This window comes from Bombus bifarius, unplaced genomic scaffold (genome assembly GCF_011952205.1).
Source record: "Bombus bifarius isolate JDL3187 unplaced genomic scaffold, Bbif_JDL3187 scf7180000007970, whole genome shotgun sequence".
In the NCBI taxonomy this organism is placed as follows: domain Eukaryota; kingdom Metazoa; phylum Arthropoda; class Insecta; order Hymenoptera; family Apidae; genus Bombus; species Bombus bifarius.
In genome coordinates, this window is record NW_022884356.1 from 91,715 (window position 1) to 115,012 (window position 23,298).

Below are 23,298 nucleotides of genomic sequence, written 5' to 3' on the forward strand. Positions count from 1 at the left end.
GTCGACTACATTGGGACGCTTATTTCCTGCTGCGCGTCCATAACGACAGTCTCCTTATTTTTAACGTGGCAACTATAAAATTTCCATACGGTATGCATATATTCATCGTAGATTTAATTCACTACAGTAAATTCATTATCACATATTCGAAGAATCGTATAACGATTGAAAAGCGTTCGGTTTACCGAAGCTTAGGAATCGCTTGATTATAAATATGCGCGAATCTATATGTATATGTAAGTATAGATCCATTTACGCATATAAATGTACATACATATTTACGTATTTGAGAAACATATGTCAAAGAGTACGTAAACGCTTGCGCTCGATGTTACACGCCAGTAGAGTCCAAGCTGAGTTTCGGAGCTTGGAGAGTCTTTTCTCACTCTAGTTTCGTTACCATGGTACAGAAATGCTAGCTAATACCGTGCTATAGACTTGCGCCCAATACAAACACTTCCCGCGTATTGTTTTCTGTTTGAAGAGAAAGTTAGAAGAAGAGGGAAATCCCATCGGAGATCTCTCTCTAAACCCTCTTTGTCTTATAGGGATGAAGGCAGGAGGGGAAATGGAAGCCGTGTAAGGGGCACGATAGTATACACAGATCTAACTCCCGTAACGGGAACAAAGCTCTTAGTGAATTTAGCGAACGTTAGTTTGTCCACTAAAGAGCAAGGCGCTTCATGTCAGGAGTGTGACTTGTATCCCTTACTATGTTCTGTATTTTACTTTAGTGTATAAACTTTATTGGTATATTCAATAGGTAAAAATGAGACTAAAATGCCATATAGCAAAAAATCTATAAATGCTTTATTAAAAAATTATAACAAAATTATGTAAGTCAATAATCTTCCTCTAACGTGTTGATATATGTATAACGTATATGTTTACTATTCTTAAGCATGATTCTACCAGATTCTACTGTACGAGGATAAACGTACGCTATAAAGAAGTAAGACAAAATCGTTATGAAATTCAGTTTATAGCAAATTCAATAGCACATCGATATTAACTTTGCATTAATAAAGGCGAATGATACTTCGAAATGTATGCGCAAGTATGTACGTTTTACGTTTCATATTTTTGTTATAACTTTTTAATAAAACATTTATGAACTTTTTGAAACATGATATTTTAGTCCTATTTCTACCTATAAAACACACTGGCAAAGATTGCATAGTAAACTGCGAGACACCCAGTGTATTGCTTTCATTAACCTCTAGATCGTAGCGCTCCATGGCTAGCGACTGATTTGTAAACTACACCTTATGACATTACGAACCTTACCCTCGCCCGTGGTAAGGGGCTCCACCCGTGGCGACGGCACTGTCATACGCTTCGAAAAGGCCGATTAACACGCATACGCATTTTGAAGGAAAAGGTAAAAAACGGATCGAAAAAGTATTTTGTGCGATCGAGAAAAAATTCGGAAAGATAATAAGGGGCAGGTTGATGCTCGTAATTGATCGAATTTTATTCCGTGAAACTTGTCCGTGGACATGTAACTTATATATATTATATTATGTTATAGAATAGTTGGAAACGTACAATGGCGTAGAGACAGTTCGTGTTTTGTTCTATCAGCTGATGGACTTGATGGATTGTTGTACTTACCAAAACAGAAGACATAAGCAGTAAATCCAGTCTTTTGTCGCAAAATATGTTACGATGCGTGATACTGTGTGCATTATAATAAGCTAACTCGAGGCACCGAAAGATTTTTTTTCCGACTTAGCATCGACTCCATTATTCACTGTCATTGAGCATAGTGTTTTCATCTGGTAAGGGAACGTTTTGACGAGAACACTGCGAAAATTTTATGTGCATTTCTCTCAAATTTGTAGTATCGATATTTATTTTATACGAATACGTAATTTATTATTTAATTTATGTTATTATTATTGAATACGACTTTCCGCTTTGTAAGACTTAAATATATACTTTATTCGGTTTTGTATGTATATATATGCAACGCACTTTGACGTAATCCTATCATGTTATATTTTGACACGTAAAAGTAGACACACACATTCGCTATCGTATTCATAATAAAATAATATATTTGGTATTGGAATTTCATTCTTATCAGATGAATATATATTTTGGTAGATTATTATTTATCACATTATCCATATTTATATGAACTTTAATAATTGTAAATAATATACTATACTTTGACCTGGTAAGTTATTTTTAAAGTCAAACAACAATACAGTGTTGCGATTGCTATATCGATATAAATCCACTTTGCCTTTAAAAGTTCTCCAATAAAAGTTGTCAATATAGTAACAAAATAATAACTATTATATAAGTGGCAACAAAAATATAATTATATTTAAAGTATGTTACTTTAATATGTTGATATAAGTGCAAAAATATTTAAAAATACAATAAATATTTAATTAACATATTGAATGTTTGTTGCAGAGATCTTTTGTAAACTTGTAATAATGGGGGCAGCTGTAAGCAGTGGACAAAATAACGATGAATTAGTTGATAACTTAATGAAATCTGGATATATAAGAACAAGAAAAGTGGAAAAAGTATTTAGAGCTATTGATAGAGCAGACTATGTTTTACCATCTCACAGAGAAAGAGCTTACAATGATCTTGCCTGGAAACATGGTAACATTCATTTATCTGCACCATGTGTATATAGCGAGGTGATGGAAAGCCTTTCATTGGAACCAGGATTGAGCTTTTTAAATCTTGGATCAGGAACTGGTTATCTCAGTACAATGGCAGGACTCATATTGGGTAAGAACACTGCTCCTTTACTAGATCAATATAGAATATTCATGATATCTTTGTACCTTTCTTAGACCAACATGGAACAAATCATGGTATTGAGTTGCACGAAGATTGTTTAAATTATGCGTACGAGCGACTAGAAGAATTTAAGCAGAAGTCATTAGCACTGGATGAATTTGATTTTTGTGAACCAGTTTTTATACAAGGTGATGCATAAAGAATTTACTTATATATGACTCCTGTGAGAACAGAAAAGAGTCATGTAACTATACATTTAACAGGGAATTGTCTGAATGTTGCACCTGGTAGGCAGTATGACAGAGTATATTGTGGTGCAGCATGTCCCGAAAATTACGAAGGATTTATTAAACAATTTGTATGTGTCGGAGGTATCCTCGTAATGCCGTTTAAAAATCATTTGCTACGTGTACTCAGAATAGATGAAAATACTTGGATACAGTTTAAAATGCTTCCCGTATCGTTCGCAAAGTTAGTCGTGCCTACTACTTCAGAGCAACCGTTATTCCACTTACGTATGTATATTTATTTATTTTAAAACAAGATAAAAAGAGTAGTATTTGTAAATCATTTTACATTATTATTTGTGTGTATTGCAGCTGAATGTGCTCCATTATCTTTACAAGAACTATGCAGAGGTAAGATCAGGTACTGTTTGCGGAGAAATGTATGGAAGGAACACAAAGATCTGGAAACGAAAAAAGTAATTCTATTAGAACGGCGAAGATTTGGTCCTCCACAGCAAACCCCCTTAACAAGATTTCTAGTTCCTGTGATGAGAGAATCTGATGAATCGGTGCTGGATGAATCAGCGTCAGATGAAGGTGATGCACTTACGAGAAGGGTATGCATGTTGCTCAGTGTAAACACTGATCCTAGAGATCTGTACGCAACTGCTCAAGTACGAGCTATCTTACTGTGTAACATGAACGAAAGACAGAATAGGCAAGTAGTAAACAGTAATGATAACGTTGACTGGAACAATCAGAATCCTGAAAATTCTTCGGATAGTAATAAGTCCGTTTCGCGGACAGAAGAATCAAGCAATGTACAGACTACTTCCAATTCGACAGATGCAAAACCTGAGAATAAAGCAGAGGTACAGAATTTCACCAATGTCAGCGAAACCTATTTGAATTTACTGAAACATACTGAAACGTTGTTGAATATAAGTGACAGTGATAGCGAAACAGAACAGGACGAGACTTTTGTTCAGCGTAAAAAAATGGCTAAACGGGAGAAAACGGACAGCAGTATCGTAGAAGACGTAAACTTGAGCAACGAAGATAATAGCCCTAGATCGAATACCGGTCAGTCAGACTCAGAACCTGTCGATCCTCCGGACATGGCGGAACCGATGGACATCGAACCTTCCAATAGCCCCCATGACCAAGAAACAGTAGAAGCCCGTTACGTGAACAGTAATGCCTTTTCTACGTATATGAAAGAGAAAATACATGAGTTACCATTACCTTTCTCATCAAAGTTGTACCTAAATTATAATCGTAATCTGTAATATAAGTACATTACATACACGAATCATATTAATCTAATTTAAATAAATAAATATATGTATATATATATATATATACACATACAGATGACTTAATTTCACGCCAATAGTTTACATGGAATAATCACTGATGTTACTTTCTACATCTTTCTTTGTCTCTTTCTCTCAAACCGAGACTTAACAAGTCCTTGAACCAAAGAGTGCATGATACAGAAATCCATACTGTCTTTTATTTAAATCAGCATTACAATTATCTATTCTTATCTTATCTCTTATTTACCTCATTGTGAATCAGTAGTTATCTCATTATACAAATAATCACGCAACAAAATAAAAATAAATATCATCGTAAGTAATCACCAATATCTTTAAAAATATTTCACATGCACATATCCATCGATATTTACATAAATATAATCCTACTGCTTCTTTTTCCCCAGAAATCTTAATGCACACACATACATGCACAGAATTCTTGAACCTTCTGAAAGAACAATCCGATTCCCGAACATGAACAGTCCCTTTGCCTATGTTCCTGTTGTTCTTTCTACAATCTACAGTCATGCAATCCAACAACAAATACGAATACAAACTTTCCTACGTCCGTTGAACGAGGGATGCACTGAGGGTGCGCGTGGAGAGATCACTTGTGCGGAAGGGGCTAACGCCCAGCTGCCCGGCAGATCGCGGGTTCGTACGTTCGTGATAACATTCTCGACCGTCAGCAGACTCCTGATCCTATTGGTAATCGCCCTGGAGGAAACAGATAAGATCGATCAGAATGTTTCGGCGTTCTTCGACCACTTACCCCTCCTATATTACTCTTCGTATCGTTCAACTAGGATAATTTCAATTCGTACAAATTTTTTTTGTCTTTGTAGATCGTTTTGTGCGGTGAATTATTGATACGTATGATATCATGTCTGTGTGTCCCTTTAAATTTATGGATACTAGCAGCGAACGATACGAGCCGAGAGTGAGGACAATTTTTGAGTGTTGTACGAAAACGAAATGTGATTGTGTAATGGTACGGTCGAATAAGGAACGAGTGCATTTTGAATATTGGTGAGGAGAACTGGTTTCTTTGTATCCTCGATGTAAGTAGAGGGATGTTGTTCATTTGATAAACGGCTCTCTTGTTTCCATTGTTTCCATACATCAAAGATACCTATTGCTTCTGTTATATGCATTCAACGAGCAATTTAACAACAAGCTTCACAGCTCCATGAACGTCAATTTTTCTCAGTTTTGGAACCTCTCAAACATACGAAGCTTTATTGTTTTCTTGAATGCTTCTTTATAGACAGGATATGGAATGGAGATGAAAGTTATTCGTTTTAATGCCAGTGTCAAAAATACAATAAACCTTCAATGAAAGAACGCTGTCGAAATTTTGTCAGATTCGTTATAAACAGAAATTCATTGATTAAATTCAAAATACTTTCTCCTTAGATGTATTCCTCGAAGATGAAGTCCATGGTGATCAGCTTCTCCTTTCTATTTCACTTGACCTTAATCGACGGAGGTTCGACGACGACCGAGGTGTCGTGCGGTAACCGGTTGACGGCACCGAGAGGAGTGATCCAGACCCCAAATTTTCCCCGGTCTTTTCCGGTGCCCATTAAGTGTCGCTGGGTGATCGATGTTTCCGATATTCCAGCGACTAACAGCTCCATCGTCGTCTATTTGACGCAAGTGTACGTGTATAAGGGACTCAGTTTCACCGAGTACGCGTACTACGAATCGGAGAGTATGAATTTTGGCGCCAGTCTGATAAAAGAGATCACCGAGGGCAACGTGTTCGAATACAAATTGTTTAGAACGTTCAGGCCGTTTCTCGTCATCGAGTTCGAGCTCGATCGACTCGAGGGCAATCACGTACGAGTTTTAAACAATTTGCTGGACGTGTACGGGTTCAATGTCACGTATCAGATGACCGAAGACGTGCCAAATTCGGATTGCTGCTCCGTCCAGCATTGCTCCTACTCCGGGAATTGCCTCGTGTCTGGAGACTATACGTGAGTTTTTCAACTTCTCTTTTCTCTTTTTGGTCTTATCTCCTTGATGTATTGGGAAGATCTAAAAATTACTACTTTATTATATATCGCATGACGCATAATTCGTTTCACTATATAATCTGTAAATAATGTGTAGTATTGTAGTACTTTTTTTAAATGATATTTTATTATGATAAATTTCTTAATATTCTTTATGAATTTTTACGGTAAAACTGTCCACTAATCCTTATACAATGTGTTACGTCGGGCGACCGTCTACCTAGACCAGGCCATATACCGCGGGTCAGCCGAACACCGGATGTCCGCTCATCCTTACGACGTACCTTTAATAGCCTTAAATACCCGTCATAAATGCCAGTAATTTGCTCGCTAAGGTCCTTCAGACCGAACAAATATCTTTTTCTTAATCACTTTCTAAGGACTATTGTCTACCACGGCTTGACAAAGGAAAGTTTCAGACAAAACCTTTCTATCGCGGGCAGGTAAGATCCTTCCTAATCCACCAACCTCCGTTTATCCGATCAGAAGCAATGCATACTGCATACGCATACTTCCTGACCATACACTCAGCACACTAAAGAAATAAATCAATCAACTAAGTACACTTCTAACGTCTAAGTCTAAGTACGAACAATCACTTCCTCTATTAAGTATCCTCTAGTGCTACGTCCACTAACATACGAAGTTCGATTAAAAGAGACTTGCTCTAACGTGCATATCTATCTTACCTTCGGGCGACAAGTTGTCATCTAGGAATTATATCTACTCAACAGTGCAACTTAAGTGTTGGAGATAAAACCTTATAATTCTGTGAATCACAGTCTTATACAAACTCAATCACCCCTATTATCTCAACGGAAATCAGGGGATCGATCAACTCGTGGTGTCGATTGTTATAATCGTAACGGGAATTTACGACTCCTGTTGACGTCTCTCCTCGCGATTGCGTCTCCTCGCGATTGGTCGAAAATACACAATGTATTTTTAATTCCTCGGTATTTGCTATTTATGTCTCCTATAAGATATTATATAAGAGCAAATAGTATACTTATGACAACATATGAACATCTTCAGATACAAACACTGGGCAGTTTACTTTGGAAGAGCGAGTAGATCCATTGTATCTATCCCAATGGCCTTCTCGACAGCTATTAAAACGCGTATTATCTCGCCGCAAACAGGCCCCCCTCTGGAACCCAATTGAGTTGTTTTATCATCTACTAGGATCGTCCTGTTTGTTCTCATATATGTCGGAGATAAAAGAACACCGGAGTCTTTGGAATTTTGGTTAATCCCGCAACATTGTAACCTAGAGTCTACTATAGCTGTAATTAAACAATTGTAGTTATTCAATCCGATTGTAATTGTTCGAGAGTTGTGATAATGAGCTTGGGCTCGAGGCGACAGCCAGTCGCCGAACGTAGCCGCGGTCACGGGATGAACGCCTTGTCTAACAAAGACATGAAATAATTCTATAGCTCTCCTTGAAAAGGAAATAGTTGTAACACTCGACAGTAAACATTCCAACGGTCTCTGTCCCGTAGCTCGCCACACGCAGACCCTATTCTTCGAGTAAGATGATTGCCAGATGTCGAACAGTCTTTGTCCCAACTACGGGAAAATAGGGGAGACCTATTTTTCACCGAGCGGCGTCTCCCACTAGCAACTTTCCCTCGAGGGCGGCTAGCATCTCTTTCTAACCACCGGTATGGAGATTGACCAATTAGCAGCAACGCCAATTTCCCTTACTTTCTGAACGAAGGCTTTTCTCGATGAATCCGATGATCTCGTGTCCTTAGACACACCCCAATATAGTTTTCCTCTGTGGCATCATCGGGACGGGAAAATCATTCCCGCTCGCGATCTCATCGATGAAAAAGAGTAATCCCTTACGACCGGTGAATATTACGCATCCGACTTAGATTTTGTGAGTACGTTCATCTATCATCCCGTCGACCGCGGATTCGTCATTGAACCTAGGATCATTGTCATTAGTTTCTCGAGTACCTAACTACCACGATTACTTGTCCGGTTCTATAATAATCGTATTTGCACTAGTCAATGTCTTCTCTATTGCATAACGACAACGTGTAACCCAAACGAAGATTCGTTTCACGCCCCTAACCCTAATTCTAACGTAAACCCGACATATAAGTTCGAACGAATGCTTTTGTACTGGGCGAATTATCTCTTCGTGAAACACGTGTTTAGAGCTTCGCAAGCGATCAGTCTATGGACAATTTTTGAAAAGTTCATTTCGTAGAGCTTCTCGTGTTAGAAAAGAAAAGTAAACAAATGATCACGAATATCTTATCTTCCCGTTTCCATATTTTGGAACAGATTTCTTTTTTTAGTAAATTTAAAAATAGAAACAAGCATATCAAATAATGGAAGAGGACCTGGATTTTCGTTTATCGGACGAAATAATTTCGGAAAGTTCCAACGCGAAAGACAAACAGAGCAGTAAGGTGATTCCGGACGATATCATATCAGCTCATGAATCATTAATGAAACTCGTGTCCCCATTAATTTACCCTCTATTCCTGGATGCCTGTGTCCTCGATCTGTTACGTGTGCACAAATAACACGGTCCGCCGTTGTTTGCTCGCAGGAGCTTCTGGTGCGATTGTTTCGAGGGTTTCAGCGGGAAGAATTGTAACCAAGGACCCCTCTGCTTCGACGACAGGAAGAATCCTACTTGCCAAAACGAAGGCACTTGCAAGTACGAAGATTATTTATGCAAATTTATCTCTGCAAAGAAATCGGATAGTACAATCTAAAATACGAAACTTAAAGGAAGCGTGGATTAAAGAAATTTTAGCTAATAGCGAAAATGTTTACGCGACATTGATCAAAGCAATCTTAACGAGGCATAGCCATTTCACTGGTGACGTGAAATTGCGCTTTTCTCTTGAAGTATCAAACCAAGTAGAAGAAGATCAATCGCGTAGATAAATCAATAAGCTATCCGGCGTCGTTGACCCTTCTAAATTGGAAAAGCGAACTCTCCCGATTTGTTATAAAGGAAACTTCTTCCTCTTCTGTGAATAAGTGTCAAGGGACAAATGACGAAGTCGTTACGAACTGTTCCAGGCAAATTGGAGCAGAAGCAATGACCTGCGAATGCGCCAATGGCTACGTCGGTCGTAACTGTGAGATTCACCTTTTGGATACCGTGGATGGTGGTAGGGTTTGCCCTGATATTAGCTGTATCATGTACAATGACTACGAAAATTGTTTGCGAACCATTGTATTTATTATATCGTTCACATACTAATTAATTAAATTCAAGTAGTAACAATACCTTCGTACGATTACAAAAATTTATCGCTATGGAAATGAAGTGCTTAGAATTTGATAAAAAAAAAAGCTTCATTTGCATTTAATACGCATTTGATATATGCATGATGTAGGTCGATGAGTCCACCAGTTAATTAATTGATATAAAGCTTAAGAGGTCTACCGTATTCGCTGTACACACCCGCGGATAACATTCCCATGACTCATGTTTCGCGCAGAGACCGCGCCGCGTGAGTCATATGTGAGCACAAGTACACACGAGGCCAATGCTTGTTCGCAGAATGCGGGCTCGAGAATTGCATAATACAATGCCCTTACGACAAAGAGGAGCAGCAACCGTGCGTTTGTAGAAATGGCACGAAAATCTACAACAGTAAGTTCGTTTCATTCTTCGCCACCTGCGCGCATTCTCCTGAGACTGATCGCTCTTGGGAAATGAAATAATCCGTGGAAACGCTTGCAGATCGATCGAGATACGAGTGCAGAATCAAATTGTCGAACGTGACATCCCTGAGGTCTGGGCTGATTACGCAACACGGCAGTGTGGAGTCCTACGTCGGCAAACAGGTGAGTGAAGAATAGAGTCTGGGAAAGTAGTATAGAGTTACTATGGAATTTATCGAGTTTACTCGAATCAGAGATATCCATTCGTGCGTCAGAAAAAATCTTTCTCTTCTTCGTAAGTTTCGTCCGATCGGCTTTCTCAATAATCAGCGCCGTAACCCTGTTTCTTCTCTTTCGCCTCCGCTTCTCCCTTTCCAGGAAATAAGGATCGACTTCAAGAAGCAGGCAAAGTAAACGAAACGTTGTATCATACCGTATCAGATAAATAATCGTACAACAAATAGCGATGATTGAACATTACTCTGTACGTAAAACGAACGTAAATATTACTGTATACATAAGATGAAGCACATGTGCAAGTCACGCAGCAGGCAATGCTCGCTATGATCACGTTTATCACGTCGTTTCATAATCTTCTTAGCACCTTGCATAAATCAGACCCATGGCGTTATTGTCACCGCACGACAAATGAATATATGTACGTTTCACGTGTAACTGTAGCAACATGATTATATATATATAAACGTGACTGCAACAGTAATAGCGAATCAAAGATAGGTACACCGAGTTTCGACGTATTATATAATCGTTTACTCGTTATCCGCAGAACTCCCAAACGTTGCAACTGTCGTAACCGTAATTCTCTTTCTGTACATTCTCTGGCAACCGGTAATGTCTCAGAACTTTCAGACGTTTCTTCAAATCCTCCGTCAGACCGTGTCTTCCTGGATCTCCCAGATAAATCCTCGTCCCATTATCGCGCGCTTTTTCGAGCCACGGAATTAAAGCAGCAGCAATTTCTGCGTCGTACAGCATATCTCCAATGAAAATAACGTCAATTGTCCTTTCGGGCAATTCATATAACAGGTTTTGATGAGATACTTTGACATTCACGCGGTTCAGAATAGCGTTCATGGAAATAGCTGTGCAGGCAACTGAAATCACGCAAACAAATATCGAGATGATAAAATGTTTACATAAATGGGAAATAATAACATGTTTATAATGGGGAATCTTGCGAGCAGTATCTTTTATACTCGTTTAACGAGAACATATCGAGATTACGTAAAATTCCAGGCATTTGCTAATCTTCGAACAAGCGATATTACGTAAAGGTAGCAACGCTTTAATCAACGACTGTTCCATCGGTGCTTCTAAACGGAGCAGTCGCCAATTTAACAACGATAATCCATTTCGATGAAATCGCTCGAACGAAACATGTCGATCAAACAATTACTATAAGTACGCTAATAGATACGAAAGCATTACGTGTCTGCAAATCTCGGATAAGATAAAAGAAATCAGCGAGCCGATATCAAGACGTGTGTAGAGTAGTTAAAGAAGATTGATCGGTTAACGTAACATTAATCTACCGTTGTCAAGTGCGACCTCTAAGGTCGAGTGTAGCCGAGGTTATCGCGACTATAGATTCGCCTAAACAATCGGATTACAAGTTCACGACTCGATGCAAGTACGTCGAAAGTTTCGAATGTTCTATAGGCCATTCCATTCTCTTCATTCTCTTCATTCTCACAATTCTTCTGCTTCCGTCTGTAGAAATACGATATCACGCAGCTTGTTAGCATAATTTTCCAGGCGCATGAGATGTTAATGGAAATATCGCGTTAATAGCTACATATTACAATGTGATATTGGTGAGTCAGCAACATTCGATTGGCGCACGAGGGGGCGATTAAAATGCAACGGACGTAGAACCCAGAAATGGAAGACCTTTCACTGACGTACGAGCAGAACCAGACCCTTCGCGCTCGTACCTCCGTGATATGGGGAATACCGTATGGTGTGACCCACGTGTTCGATTTTCCTCGTAACCATTCAGAACACGGTTCCCGATTTCCGATACCGCTACGAAGAGAGAAATATAGTCATCTAATATTCAATAAAACCTTGTTCAAGTTCGAATACTTTGAACGATCGAATACTAAAGTTACCGATGGAAATTTCATTCATACGAAATAAACTGAATTCCCAGTATCGCCTAACGTAACGTAAATACCGGTAGTTACTTTAGTATCGATTCGTGTTCTCCAAGCACGACACGTGAGAAACACGCTGATGCAATTAAGGGAAAACGTGATCACAGGTGGGAATATTATCGTGACATCGATTCTTCGAAGTTTCTTTAATTTATTCGATACACCGTTAAGGTTACCTAGTTCTTTCTTGGAAATAAAAAAATCATTGACCCTATTTTAAACTCAAATATTTCCCATATGAAGATTAAAATTGTACATGTGCGTGGCCTTGGGCCGACCTTGATATTTACATTTATCCAGGGAGTTCTACATCCTCTTGATACCACTGCTATCTATACTTTGCATATTTTTTATACGGTATTCTACAACTTGTACTTTTGCTTATTACGTCTTTACATCCACTGCAGCATTCAACCGTTTCCTTCTCCAAGTTATTCCCCAGTGAAAAAGACTCTGTATTCCTGGCACAAATTATTTATAGCGGCTATATTAGTAGCACGAGTGCGTACAACTTTGCATCGACCGTTTAGAAATCTGGCATCCGAATCCAGACGTTGCTACGTTGCTTTCTGGCTACCTGAGCAGGTGCACGAGTGACGTCGATTCTACCAGCGTCTTTTCGTTTTTTCTGTTTCTACAGGGTATTTCCATCGACTCGCTCGACTCGTTCTGTCGAGCGCAATGCACTCGGTTCTTCCCCATGTAGATAGTACACTTCCTTTGCTCGTGTAAATATTTCAAACTGCTTCAACGTTTCCCAATGATAATGATAATAATTCCCCGGTAAGCGGAATGTCTGTGAACAGTACCGTCTAACTACGATTGTATTTTAATGCTGCTGATCGCGAACGAGGAAATGTATGAAACGTAAAACGAGCCGCGCATTCCTTCTCACGAGACATACATAACATACATACATACATACAGACATACATAACAACGCGATTTTAAGTAACGATGCACTTCCAGGCGACTAAGAAATTTACGTTATCGCTTCTTAATCGTTATTTTCCAATTCGCAACTTCCTCTCTAGCAAATTCATTGACGTTTGATGGAAAATACAGAATATTAATGATATACATTGTTCATACGCATTGAATCGTATGCGCGACTATCGTATGTGAAATTATACGAACCTCTATCGATATCGTTGGCAACAACCGTGTCGGCGCCAACGAGCTTCGCAGCAATAGCGGTGGCACCACATCCAGCTCCAAGATCCAAAATTTCCTTCGAGCATTCAAAAAGCGTTCTTCCTTCGTCCAGTACAAATCTAGCGAGAGCCTGTCCACCTGGCCAATAAATCGACCAAAAAGGTTCCAAGAAAACGCTTCTCTTTATCCCTTTCGACTCTGAAATTCTTTCGTATTGCGCGTGGTATAAATTACAATTGGGAGTTAAAAGAAATAGTTGGATCTCTGGCGTCATATGGTTCCTAACGATCTCAGTATGCTCAAAAATGGCACGCGCTACTTCTGAATCACATTCAACGATTCCATCACAGAATTTCTCGATGTCGATGCCCGTCGAATTGTTGGAAATCGTTCTTTTAAAAGATTTGTAAAAAGATGCTATTTTCTCGATCGTCCAGCAATCTAAACAGACAAACGATATATTTTTTTTTTTTTCATTGGACAACGTTAGTCGACGAGGTTTTAGTAATATCTCGTACTTCTTTTGTTTACTCTCTTAATATAAAAATGCTTCAGAGAATCTTAGGAAACGATAAAACATTACATTTCCAGAACGATAACGAAAATTACGATCTTATCGCTCGTAACGAGAAATACTCATTCTTTCTTTCTCTTTTTTTCTTTTTCTTTTCTTCGGAAGCGATAAGATCGCGTCGATTAAAAAACTCGACGCCAGGTTGAAACTTTAGTTGCGAAAATTGTGCTGTTGATTACACCACATTTTGAAAACAAAAGACTTCGATCAGCGAAATTCCTAAATTCCTCTGTCGTAACAATTTCCACTTCCTTCGATCCGAATTTAATATTCAACTCTGAATTGAAATATATAAAATAAGAAGAAATTGGAAGCTTGGGAAGTTCGGTGATTGATGAGCCCGCGAGGTCACCGTTTCATTCATTATTTCAAAAGTAAACGGAACCAAAGCACGTACTATCTTGGAACGTACCAAATCGAGCGTTTGTCCTCTTTTTCCATGCCTGCATAACACGTGACATTTTAACAAAATCCTAATCGGTCTTATGCATGATCCACGCAGTGAACGTTCTCAATGTTTATACGAGCAGTCCGCGATCAGTTAATTCTTAGTAGATATATCCGAGCTGCGTATATACCAAGAATCGACCTCTTTTCGAAGCTATAGTCTGCGATTTCTTGCCCAAGAGGTTCGGAATTCCCGGCGAATCGATTGCGCATGCGCGTTCCCGAGGTAGCTGACCGATCGTTTCTTCAATCCATATTCTGCAAGAATAAAAAAGAGAAATCGCACAGTTAATAAAAAGGTTTAAAAGTTTGCCAAATTCAAGATAGGTAAAACCTTTCCAATTTCGAAAATAGCAAATTCATCTGTCACTGATCATTATGAAACGGTTATAACCAGTTGATTACATAACGCATCAATTTTTCAGTTGGTTGAAGTTAGAATTGTTACGTAGGTTAGATCTAATTTTAGCGCGCTCGTGTTTTTTTTTACGGAATACAACGGTATGAAAAGCGATTGGAGATAAATGAGAACGATATAATAGGTATATGAATGGGACAAAGAAAGCGAAAGGAGCAATGTACGGGAGTGAGAGACAGATAGAATAGGGGACAGACCAAAACAGATGCGAGGTATCGACTTTTTGAAATTCCCCTCGGCAATCCGTGATGTTCAGGTAGATTTCCACCTGGATTATCAGCAAATCTGTCGAATTGCAAGGCTGATGAAACCAGAGATACAAGATTCAACCCGTTTGCATCATGCACGATGATAGAAGCACGTGCTATTGACCCGAGACGTCCTGTCGAGGAAAATGGATGCGAAACTTGTTAAACAAATTTTTCATGATATCTATCATATCCAGTGGCCGTGTACGATAACAAAAATGTTTGCTTTTATGTCGCTTCGAATATGAAGAGTCGTCACTGGAAAGTTAATACATACGTACTTGACGAGGTTACGCCACTATGCATACGGAAAAAACGCTATCTCATTCACCAGTTAAGATCTCCATTCCAGAGTTAAAATTTCTTGCTGTTCCATCCTTGTCTCGATCGTATGCGATACAGGCAAACGATATTTCTCGTGAACAGAGATCGTAAACGAAGTCCCTGACCCGGACATTATTTTAATATAACGCCTAAACTTTGCATTTGCAACTAAAATCATTATTTATCATAACTACTTTCGTAGCTATTTTCGTATGGATCGTACACAATTTCCTCTTTCACCAATTACAAGCATTATTACGTTACAGTGTTTGCGATTTAATTTTATGTATATGGCAACACGATGCATTCTGCTAGTTCAAATCTATAAGTACGTTGCGAAATTTGTCAGGAATATATAACAATTTTAGAAAAATTGACAACGAAAATTTTTCCTTAAATTTCCAATTGTAAATAAATTATTGCCAATTAATGCTAATTGATATGAGAATGTTCCACGTGCGTATTCTCACAGCGAGAAGGTTTTAACTTATAAATAAAATTATCATTGAGCTTTCGTTAGCTTTGCCCTTCGAGTTATTTCATTTCCTGGTAAAAGCTGTCGCAGCCAATTCTTGGATAAAAAGCTCCGTTCTGTGTACACAGACTCGACACGGCTTATCTGGAATACCCGTTGATATATAGCACAGGTGGCGGTGGGGGTAAGATCGTTATAAAAGCGGCGCGTATCGGCTATCGAGGTTATTCGTGTTGAAACCTCGGTCGAGTTATAGTGTCGGTACATATAATTTTCACGGAAGCGATCGTGAAAGTCTTTCACTGTTGCATAAGATTGTATGGGGAAGACGACTCGTGCGTGCCGACGTACAGGTTCCCAGAATCGATCAGTGAATCAGTGGATCATCAACGAAAGTGTACGCTACCTCTTATAAACTGGCTATCAAAAACGAGAAAATTCCAACGTTCAGTGAAGTGTGCAAACGAGTCGCGCCAGGAAACGGCAAACCGAAAAGCAATCAGAAACAGATACTAAGAGATATGACGCGTTGCCAAAACTTACGCTGTACGAAACAATCCTACGCATCATCTACGATGACTGACAGGTATAAATTTTCATCTTTCACACTCGTTGCGTTTTTAGATGACGCGTGATGTTAGTCGATCTCGCGATTAATTCGACCACGTTACGATGGAATGTGTTGCAACTTTATCGAGAAACGTTTGCGAAACTATTGATTACGATTCTTGCACGTTATGCCCAATTGTTACATTTCTTAATGATGAAAGGTCATATTCAGAAGTAGACATTAAAGTAACGTATTTCAGAAATTAACGTTTGATCCGTTGTTGCAAGCTTCCCTCGGTATCGTCGAATTTTCGTTGATTAAAAAGTTGACAAAATAATATGAATCTCGGTGCACTAACCTCAATTGATTTTCAGTGGCAGTTTATCATGGATCGAACAGAAAGAAATGCCAAGATGTCCTAGAAGTACAATAACTTGCGGTATGCTACCGACGTTAAGAGCCTTGGCATCCAAGGAATGCGAGAACAGCCAGGGTACTATCTGCCTCGTGCCGTTCGACGCTAACATGGATTCCGCCAGTCATCTACAGATAATACTATTGGAAGCATATTGCCGCGAGACGGGGATCAAGGTGTTGAGAGTATCCAGAGAGAGAATACGGGATCATCTATGCCCTGGAAGCGGCGATTTATCCTGCGTTCTCATCTCCAACGACGATCCATATTTCTTAGATACTCCGGAGTGAATTTAAAACATGTTAATCTATCAAGAACGAATTCTTTTTCGACTGGATGCAGTCACACAATCGTATGAAGCTCTGAACCTTCAAGAAGAGTCGTTGGATGTTAGGAAGATGACACACAGAGATAGCAACTTCAGCGCTGGCACTTTGAAACACAGATGGAGCTTATTAAACAACTTTTTGCGTTCGTGTGTCATGATTTGCAAAAACCAACGCTTGAAGCCGAATAGAGCGGCATTGATAGCAGACAAGATTAGCGTTCTAGAGATAAGATGGAAATTATTGTATTTCTGCGTACATCTCGATCACAATGAACGGTTCTAATCGCGATATTCGCTCGAAAAGATAAGCGATACGAAACTAAGTATCGCGCGGATTGTGCGGATATACAATATGTATATGTATGTACATGTTCGTACATGTGTATATAGGAACAGCCTTATTGCTATACAATTATTGAACATAGCAAGAAGACGAAGAATATAATTATTTTGTAATCGTTGGATTTTGGAAGAATATGTTGTTACTTTACTCAATGATTATTTTGCGATAATACATAAAGATGTTATGAAAAAAAGCATTTGTTTTTATTTATTCCTGTAATTTCTTGTTCGATATCCCCTTGGTCGAAATGATCGACCGACGTTTTTTAATACGTTGCAATTTCTTCGCAGCTTGCAAAGTATTTAAGGAATTCTAATATCTCGTCCATGGAGGATTTACAAATCCTGAGCGTGACGTGAGTAGGTACATTAAGCAATAAAGAGTTCAGTTACATTTTTATCGAGACCGTAAATGAAAAGAAAGACATATTATACAAAAATATGAAGGATATATTTTACTATAAATTATTCTTAGATAGTAATGCAAAAATATTTAGATGTAATAAAAAATTATGTAAAAAGATAAAAACAGTCAAAATAGCTTCTCATGGTTTGCGCGTTCATTATGTAGACCCACATCGGAAATCACTTTCCATTTTTTTGGAAACTCTGAGGATGGAGATAAAATTCGAGAGTCCCTGAACAAATTGGTCCAACGTCGACGGCTCAGCGAGATATCCCTCGAATCGACTCACTTTACCTTTCAACAAAAGCCTGCGCTTAAATTGCAGGTACGTATCATTGATCTTGTTAGAGTACTCGCCATAGATTTCAATTATCTCGATCAACGTCTTTTTTAGAGTCTCAGGCTGAATCAGGGAAATGAACACGAAATTCACCCGGGAGATCAATTCGTTCTGTCTTGCGCTGCTCAAGGCAGTTATAACATAAACTTCACATGGTACAAGGACAATATGCTGGTGAACATGAATAAAGCCACCAGGTGAAAAAATAAGAGTTATTATCAAAGTTTGTATCATCCATGACATAAACCTTTTAAAGTCACTTCTTGCTGTAAACAAAAAGCATGTAATCGATAGGTAATCAGAAGCTAGATCATAAGGTAACTAGATAAAGCGATGGGAATATACTCTACAGTGACCTTGAACGATCATTTAATTTTTTATCAGACTATAGCTAGCGTCTAGACAAGCTGATAGACAGAGTAGCTTTCAATGTTTAGGGAAATCTGGTATAGACATCTTCCCAACGATGGTTCTGATTTACACACATCCATATTAACCATCGAAAAAGCGACTTTACTCGATGCGGGTCAATACACTTGTCAAATAGTCGATTGGGGCGTGCAGCAATGTAAGAGTATTTACGTAGATGTGAAAGATGAACCAGATGTAAAAGTGATGCCAATGAGTGCTACTATAGACAAGGTAGTAATCTTGAAACTTCCTATGAACTTAAATTGAAATGATGTTTGATTAAATTGATTGATATTTCTCTAAACCGGTCTTTTCTGCAGGGAACCAATATACAATTAACGTGTATGACACCCAACGTGCCCAATATTGGAATAGGATTTGGCTGGACGAAAAACAAAGCTCTGTTGAAGCTAGAACTTGGTAGCGAGGTCTGGGAAGATTTATTTCCTACTGGAAGTATATTAAAAATTACAAACGCGCAGGTATTCGCTAGATAAAGAATACATCCTTAAAATTGGTTATCAAAGCTTTAAGTTTCTTGCATGTTTATCGTGTTGTATTTTCAGAAATCTGCGATATATACATGTAACGTGGCAGACAAGTCCATGTCCGTTCGCGTGGAAGTTGTGAATCGAACATTAATACCAATTTGCTTGAGGGGGAAATCCTGGGGATTAATCTGGCCAGATACTGCTCCTGGATCTGAAGCATTGTTAGAATGTCCTCAACATTTTGTAGGCAAGAAAGTCTCCAGACTGTGCTCGATGAAAGATGCCACCACTCCTGAATGGCAAACTCCAGATTTTTCCCTTTGTTTGTTCGAACCATTAGTTTCACGTTATAACAAGTTTAAAAGCTTAACACTAGGATATCAAAACACGTCTGGTTCTGGAACGATCTTTATCTTCTGGAAAATTCTACAATCGCGTAGCTTGCCTCTCTATCCTGGCGAAGGTGATCGTATCCTGAGTATCTTGGCGGAAATAGAGCGTTATCAGCATATTGTTAATCCATACGATTTACATGTCTCTATAGAGGCTTTGATACAGATAATTAGTCGAATACTAGATGACAAAAATTCAATCTTAAGCCAACAGGTATAGAAATTTAATCAAATTGACGAATAAGAGAAATACATAATGCTTATAATTTACAGAAAGTTCTATTGCTTCTTCAAATAACTCAACGAAGCCTGATGCATTGGTCTAAGGTGGCTACTCATCCTTACAAGCACTTATCTCTTTCTTCATTAGTGGTAGACATTCAAGAATTACAACAACATAATGGAGATAGTATTACCCATTCTCTTCAAATCCCTATAGATGAATCCATGTAATTAATATTTGTTAAATAACATTCTTTTTATGTAATTATATCACTTATTTCGCTTATCATTTAATAGGTACCCAAATTGGTACGATGACAAAACGACAGTACGATTATGGAAAAAGCGACAACGTGGTGTAAAGTCTAATAACACTCTACATGGAATAGTAATTGTTTATAAGAATATGTCTCATTTTCTTCCAGCCACGTATGTCAAGGAACTGGAGTAAGCAATAGCAATCCTACATTTAACGTTTTAACGTTTCAACTGTTTAATTTACATGCTTTTTATTCGCAGCGATGGCACAGATCTGGAGTTTCGTATTAATTCTCGAGTCGTCACAGTGGCAATACCTGCCTTCAATTTGGATAAACATAATAAGATTTGGGTAGACCTACAGCTAAAACACATAGAAAATCAGTCGAGTTCATGGAATGTGTCTTGCGGCCTTATGGATGTTATAGGTTCTTGGGATCTCAATAGCTGTATCGCAAATATTTCACCAGGTGATGCCACAACGCATTGTCTCTGCCCTAGTAGCGGAACTTTCGCAGTTTTTTTAACGGCACGTGCTGTAAGGGTAAGTTCAGATAAGTTATAAATATTTTATTTCGAATTGCGAAATAACTCAAAAAAAAAATAATTCAATGCAGGTAGTACTTGCAAAAAAGGAACAAACCACACTTATCGTGATATTTGGATGTGGTAGCTGTTTGGCACAGTGTCTTATATCTTCTTTGATCCTCGGAACCTTTTGGTGGAAAAATCGTAATTGGTTGAACTTTTTAAAGCTTCAGTGTTGCGGTGCTTTGGTTGGAGCAATGGCTGTTTTCATTTATGCCGTGTATAATCACTTACCAGAGGTAATTCAAGTATGTATACGTTGACTTCAGAAACTTTTTGTGATAATAATTATTTTATTTTAGAGTTCCTACGCGATCGTAGCGATAACTTTAGAAGCTTTCCTCTTGATTGGTATGTCAGCGCCTATATCGGAAGCTCTCATCATTTATGCTGGTCTAACTCAAGTTCGATCCAGTCAACATTTTCAACCTACTGTCATAGCAGTGATTACTGGTTCGGAAAATTATATTAAAAATCAATTAAAATTTAATATAGATTTTTATCATTTTTTTCATTTTTGTTTAATGTAGGTGTCCCTATCTTGGCTGTGTTAAGTACTGAACTTACACACAAAAGCACTGGTTGGAGACACGAGTCATGGTGGTTAATTTTTGGCAGCGGCGTTTATAATATTTTTGTTACTTGCGCAACGATGATGTTTCTTATATTTGTGCTATTGTATTTGGGAATCTTGCACAAGGCTCATGCTCTTGTCGAGGAGAATGTTATGAAAAAGGAAGCAATAGAGGCCAGGTATAATCGGTTAAATCATGCGATTAAAAATCATACGAATTAAAAGATAATTATATGATGAAAAATTGAAACCTTTTTTTCTTCAGACTACGAATGCTTCATCGAGCTGCCATAGTTATTTGCGGTGTCATTGCAATGGAAGCCTCCTCCATCTTTTATATAAATTCTACCTCTATCATCTTTCATTACATATTCGCTTCTCTTTCCTCTGTTTTGGTAAGTCTGACTAGTAATTTGAAACAATTAAAAATTTAATATCTAACGATGACACGCATAAATGTAGGGCTTTGTTATAATGATAATCTACATCGTGATTGGCGAATTAACTATCGTCGATGTAATCTTAAGAAAACTAAAGTGGAAACATGATGCAGAAGAGGATATAACATCCGAGCCAATCAAAGGTAATTTATGAAAATTATATCAACGGATAATAATAAGCATAAAAATAAATCAATTGAATTTATCTTCTAATCAGTGTGTTCAAAGAGCGGCGCCGAGGTGGAGAACGATACTGCTCCACCGTCGTCATCCTTAAGTATCGGTGAACCGTATTTAGAAGCTCGCGGGATTGCAGCGGGTAGTATAGACATGCGCGAGTTCATAAACGAGTCCTCATCTTCATATTCGAAACCTTCCGTCCCTGTCACCAGCAGATTCCTGCCAGAGATCCGCATCGATCACTCGGACGATATAAACCTGGAAAATTATAGCACTAGTCCACGAAAGTATCAAGAAGCTGTCGTGTTCGATACCGTGTTTTCCCCACGATCATTGCACTGCATGAACGAGGCGTCATATGGCGCCAGCGAGTGCTGCAGTTTCCGGGAATTTGGTAAATATAGGGAGTCTCAAGGACAAATCTTCATCGCACACAATCCCTCGCCAGAGAGCTCAGCCAAGGTTCTGTGTAGCGCTGACGTCGAATCGCGCTTAAGCGGAATGCCAGATGTAACCTTGGCCGTGAAGAACGACGTCGAATTATTGTCAGCAACGGAACTAAAGAGCAGAGACCATGTGAATGTCATTCCTGACATTGCTAATACTACGGAACGTAAACAACCTGATGGGGAAGAAAAGGCACCTGAAATCGTGATCACAAACTGCGAGGCTACAACGAGTGGTATGCTGGATCGTATTGCACATGATCTTGACTATCTGCTGAATCGTACCCATTCCGCGGATGGAACATAAATCTGACTATAATTTGAAAGAAATCGGTTCACCGCTCAAGATTGTTAGGAAGCATACCCTCACCATAATGTTTAATGGATAGCTATATCATTTATGGTGTTTAATAATGTGCTTAGATGAGGTAAATAGGAATTATTTTAAGAAAATTGGCTCAAGAACACGTTGTAGTTCGGTACTGTTCAGAGTAAATTTGGTAATGATTTCATTTTTATTATTATAGTATAAAATTGTTGAATATATAATAATTTATTATATATGAGAAATATTTATTGGATATCTAAGACAACATAGAGAAAGAGACAGATTTTATGACTGAACAGCACCATTGTAACTAAATGCAAAAGTTAATCTTCTTTCAATTCATTGTTTGATTACGAAATTCACATAAGTATAGAATTGGAAAAATTTGAGCTGTAACATGCAATTTTATCAAACATGCAAATTTAAGTGAATAAAAATAAACAACGGTACTTTTTAAAAAAAGTTATTATTATCCTCATGTATAATGATGTTTAACTTAATGTTTTAAACATGTAACAAAGACCTAGCATTATCAGAGTATTACATTACGCTTAGAGTATGTTAAACTAAACAAGATTGGAAGATACAATCTGTCCCTCCCCCTATCTCTCTCTGTTTTATGAACATTTATACTCTGTTTCATCTTGTTAGCTGTAGTCTCTAGAAAAGAACATCGTTTATAAAAAAAAAACATTTTGTAGAGACATCTTTTCATTACATTCCATCCATTAAATAGTGTTTTACATTAAAGATATATTCACATCTCGTGTTTCTCTTTCTGTTAC

At 38.2% G+C, this 23,298-nt stretch overlaps 3 protein-coding genes across 9 annotated transcripts; all 3 read left to right on the plus strand.

The window, feature by feature from the left end:
• Nucleotides 1-1,270: 1,270 nt before the first annotated feature.
• Nucleotides 1,271-4,371, plus strand: LOC117212588 (protein-L-isoaspartate O-methyltransferase domain-containing protein 1-like). Of its 4 annotated transcripts, none has more exons than XM_033457506.1 (6): nt 1,296-1,381; nt 1,532-1,781; nt 2,428-2,757; nt 2,823-2,957; nt 3,033-3,284; nt 3,369-4,371. In XM_033457506.1, the coding sequence occupies exons 3-6, from the start codon at nt 2,451-2,453 to the stop codon at nt 4,283-4,285; spliced, it is 1,611 nt and encodes a 536-aa protein (XP_033313397.1). In that variant the 5' UTR covers nt 1,296-1,381; nt 1,532-1,781; nt 2,428-2,450; the 3' UTR covers nt 4,286-4,371. The 4 variants fall into 4 exon arrangements, with proteins under 4 accessions (XP_033313412.1, XP_033313397.1, XP_033313403.1 ...); XM_033457512.1 differs by lacking the exon at nt 1,296-1,381 and adding an exon at nt 1,391-1,458; XM_033457521.1 differs by lacking the exon at nt 1,532-1,781 and having other exon boundaries at nt 1,271-1,381.
• Nucleotides 4,372-4,777: 406 nt separating this feature from the next.
• Nucleotides 4,778-23,211, plus strand: LOC117212520. 3 transcript variants are annotated; one of them, XM_033457410.1, is made up of 21 exons: nt 4,778-5,026; nt 5,735-6,300; nt 8,912-9,022; nt 9,394-9,485; nt 9,881-9,973; nt 10,064-10,167; nt 17,729-17,793; nt 18,009-18,168; nt 18,238-18,380; nt 18,621-18,825; nt 18,915-19,076; nt 19,161-19,691; nt 19,751-19,926; nt 19,997-20,146; nt 20,219-20,501; nt 20,575-20,784; nt 20,848-20,998; nt 21,076-21,298; nt 21,385-21,514; nt 21,582-21,702; nt 21,777-23,211. In XM_033457410.1, the coding sequence occupies exons 1-21, from the start codon at nt 4,793-4,795 to the stop codon at nt 22,490-22,492; spliced, it is 4,626 nt and encodes a 1,541-aa protein (XP_033313301.1). In that variant the 5' UTR covers nt 4,778-4,792; the 3' UTR covers nt 22,493-23,211. The 3 variants fall into 3 exon arrangements, with proteins under 3 accessions (XP_033313301.1, XP_033313308.1, XP_033313310.1); XM_033457417.1 differs by having other exon boundaries at nt 9,394-9,482; XM_033457419.1 differs by having other exon boundaries at nt 4,944-5,379.
• On the plus strand, nt 14,476-17,615 carry LOC117212615. Of its 2 annotated transcripts, none has more exons than XM_033457543.1 (2): nt 14,476-14,603; nt 16,711-17,246. In XM_033457543.1, the coding sequence occupies exons 1-2, from the start codon at nt 14,549-14,551 to the stop codon at nt 17,055-17,057; spliced, it is 402 nt and encodes a 133-aa protein (XP_033313434.1). In that variant the 5' UTR covers nt 14,476-14,548; the 3' UTR covers nt 17,058-17,246. The 2 variants fall into 2 exon arrangements, with proteins under 2 accessions (XP_033313434.1, XP_033313443.1); XM_033457552.1 differs by lacking the exon at nt 14,476-14,603 and adding an exon at nt 16,006-16,388 and having other exon boundaries at nt 16,727-17,615.
• Nucleotides 23,212-23,298: the final 87 nt, after the last annotated feature.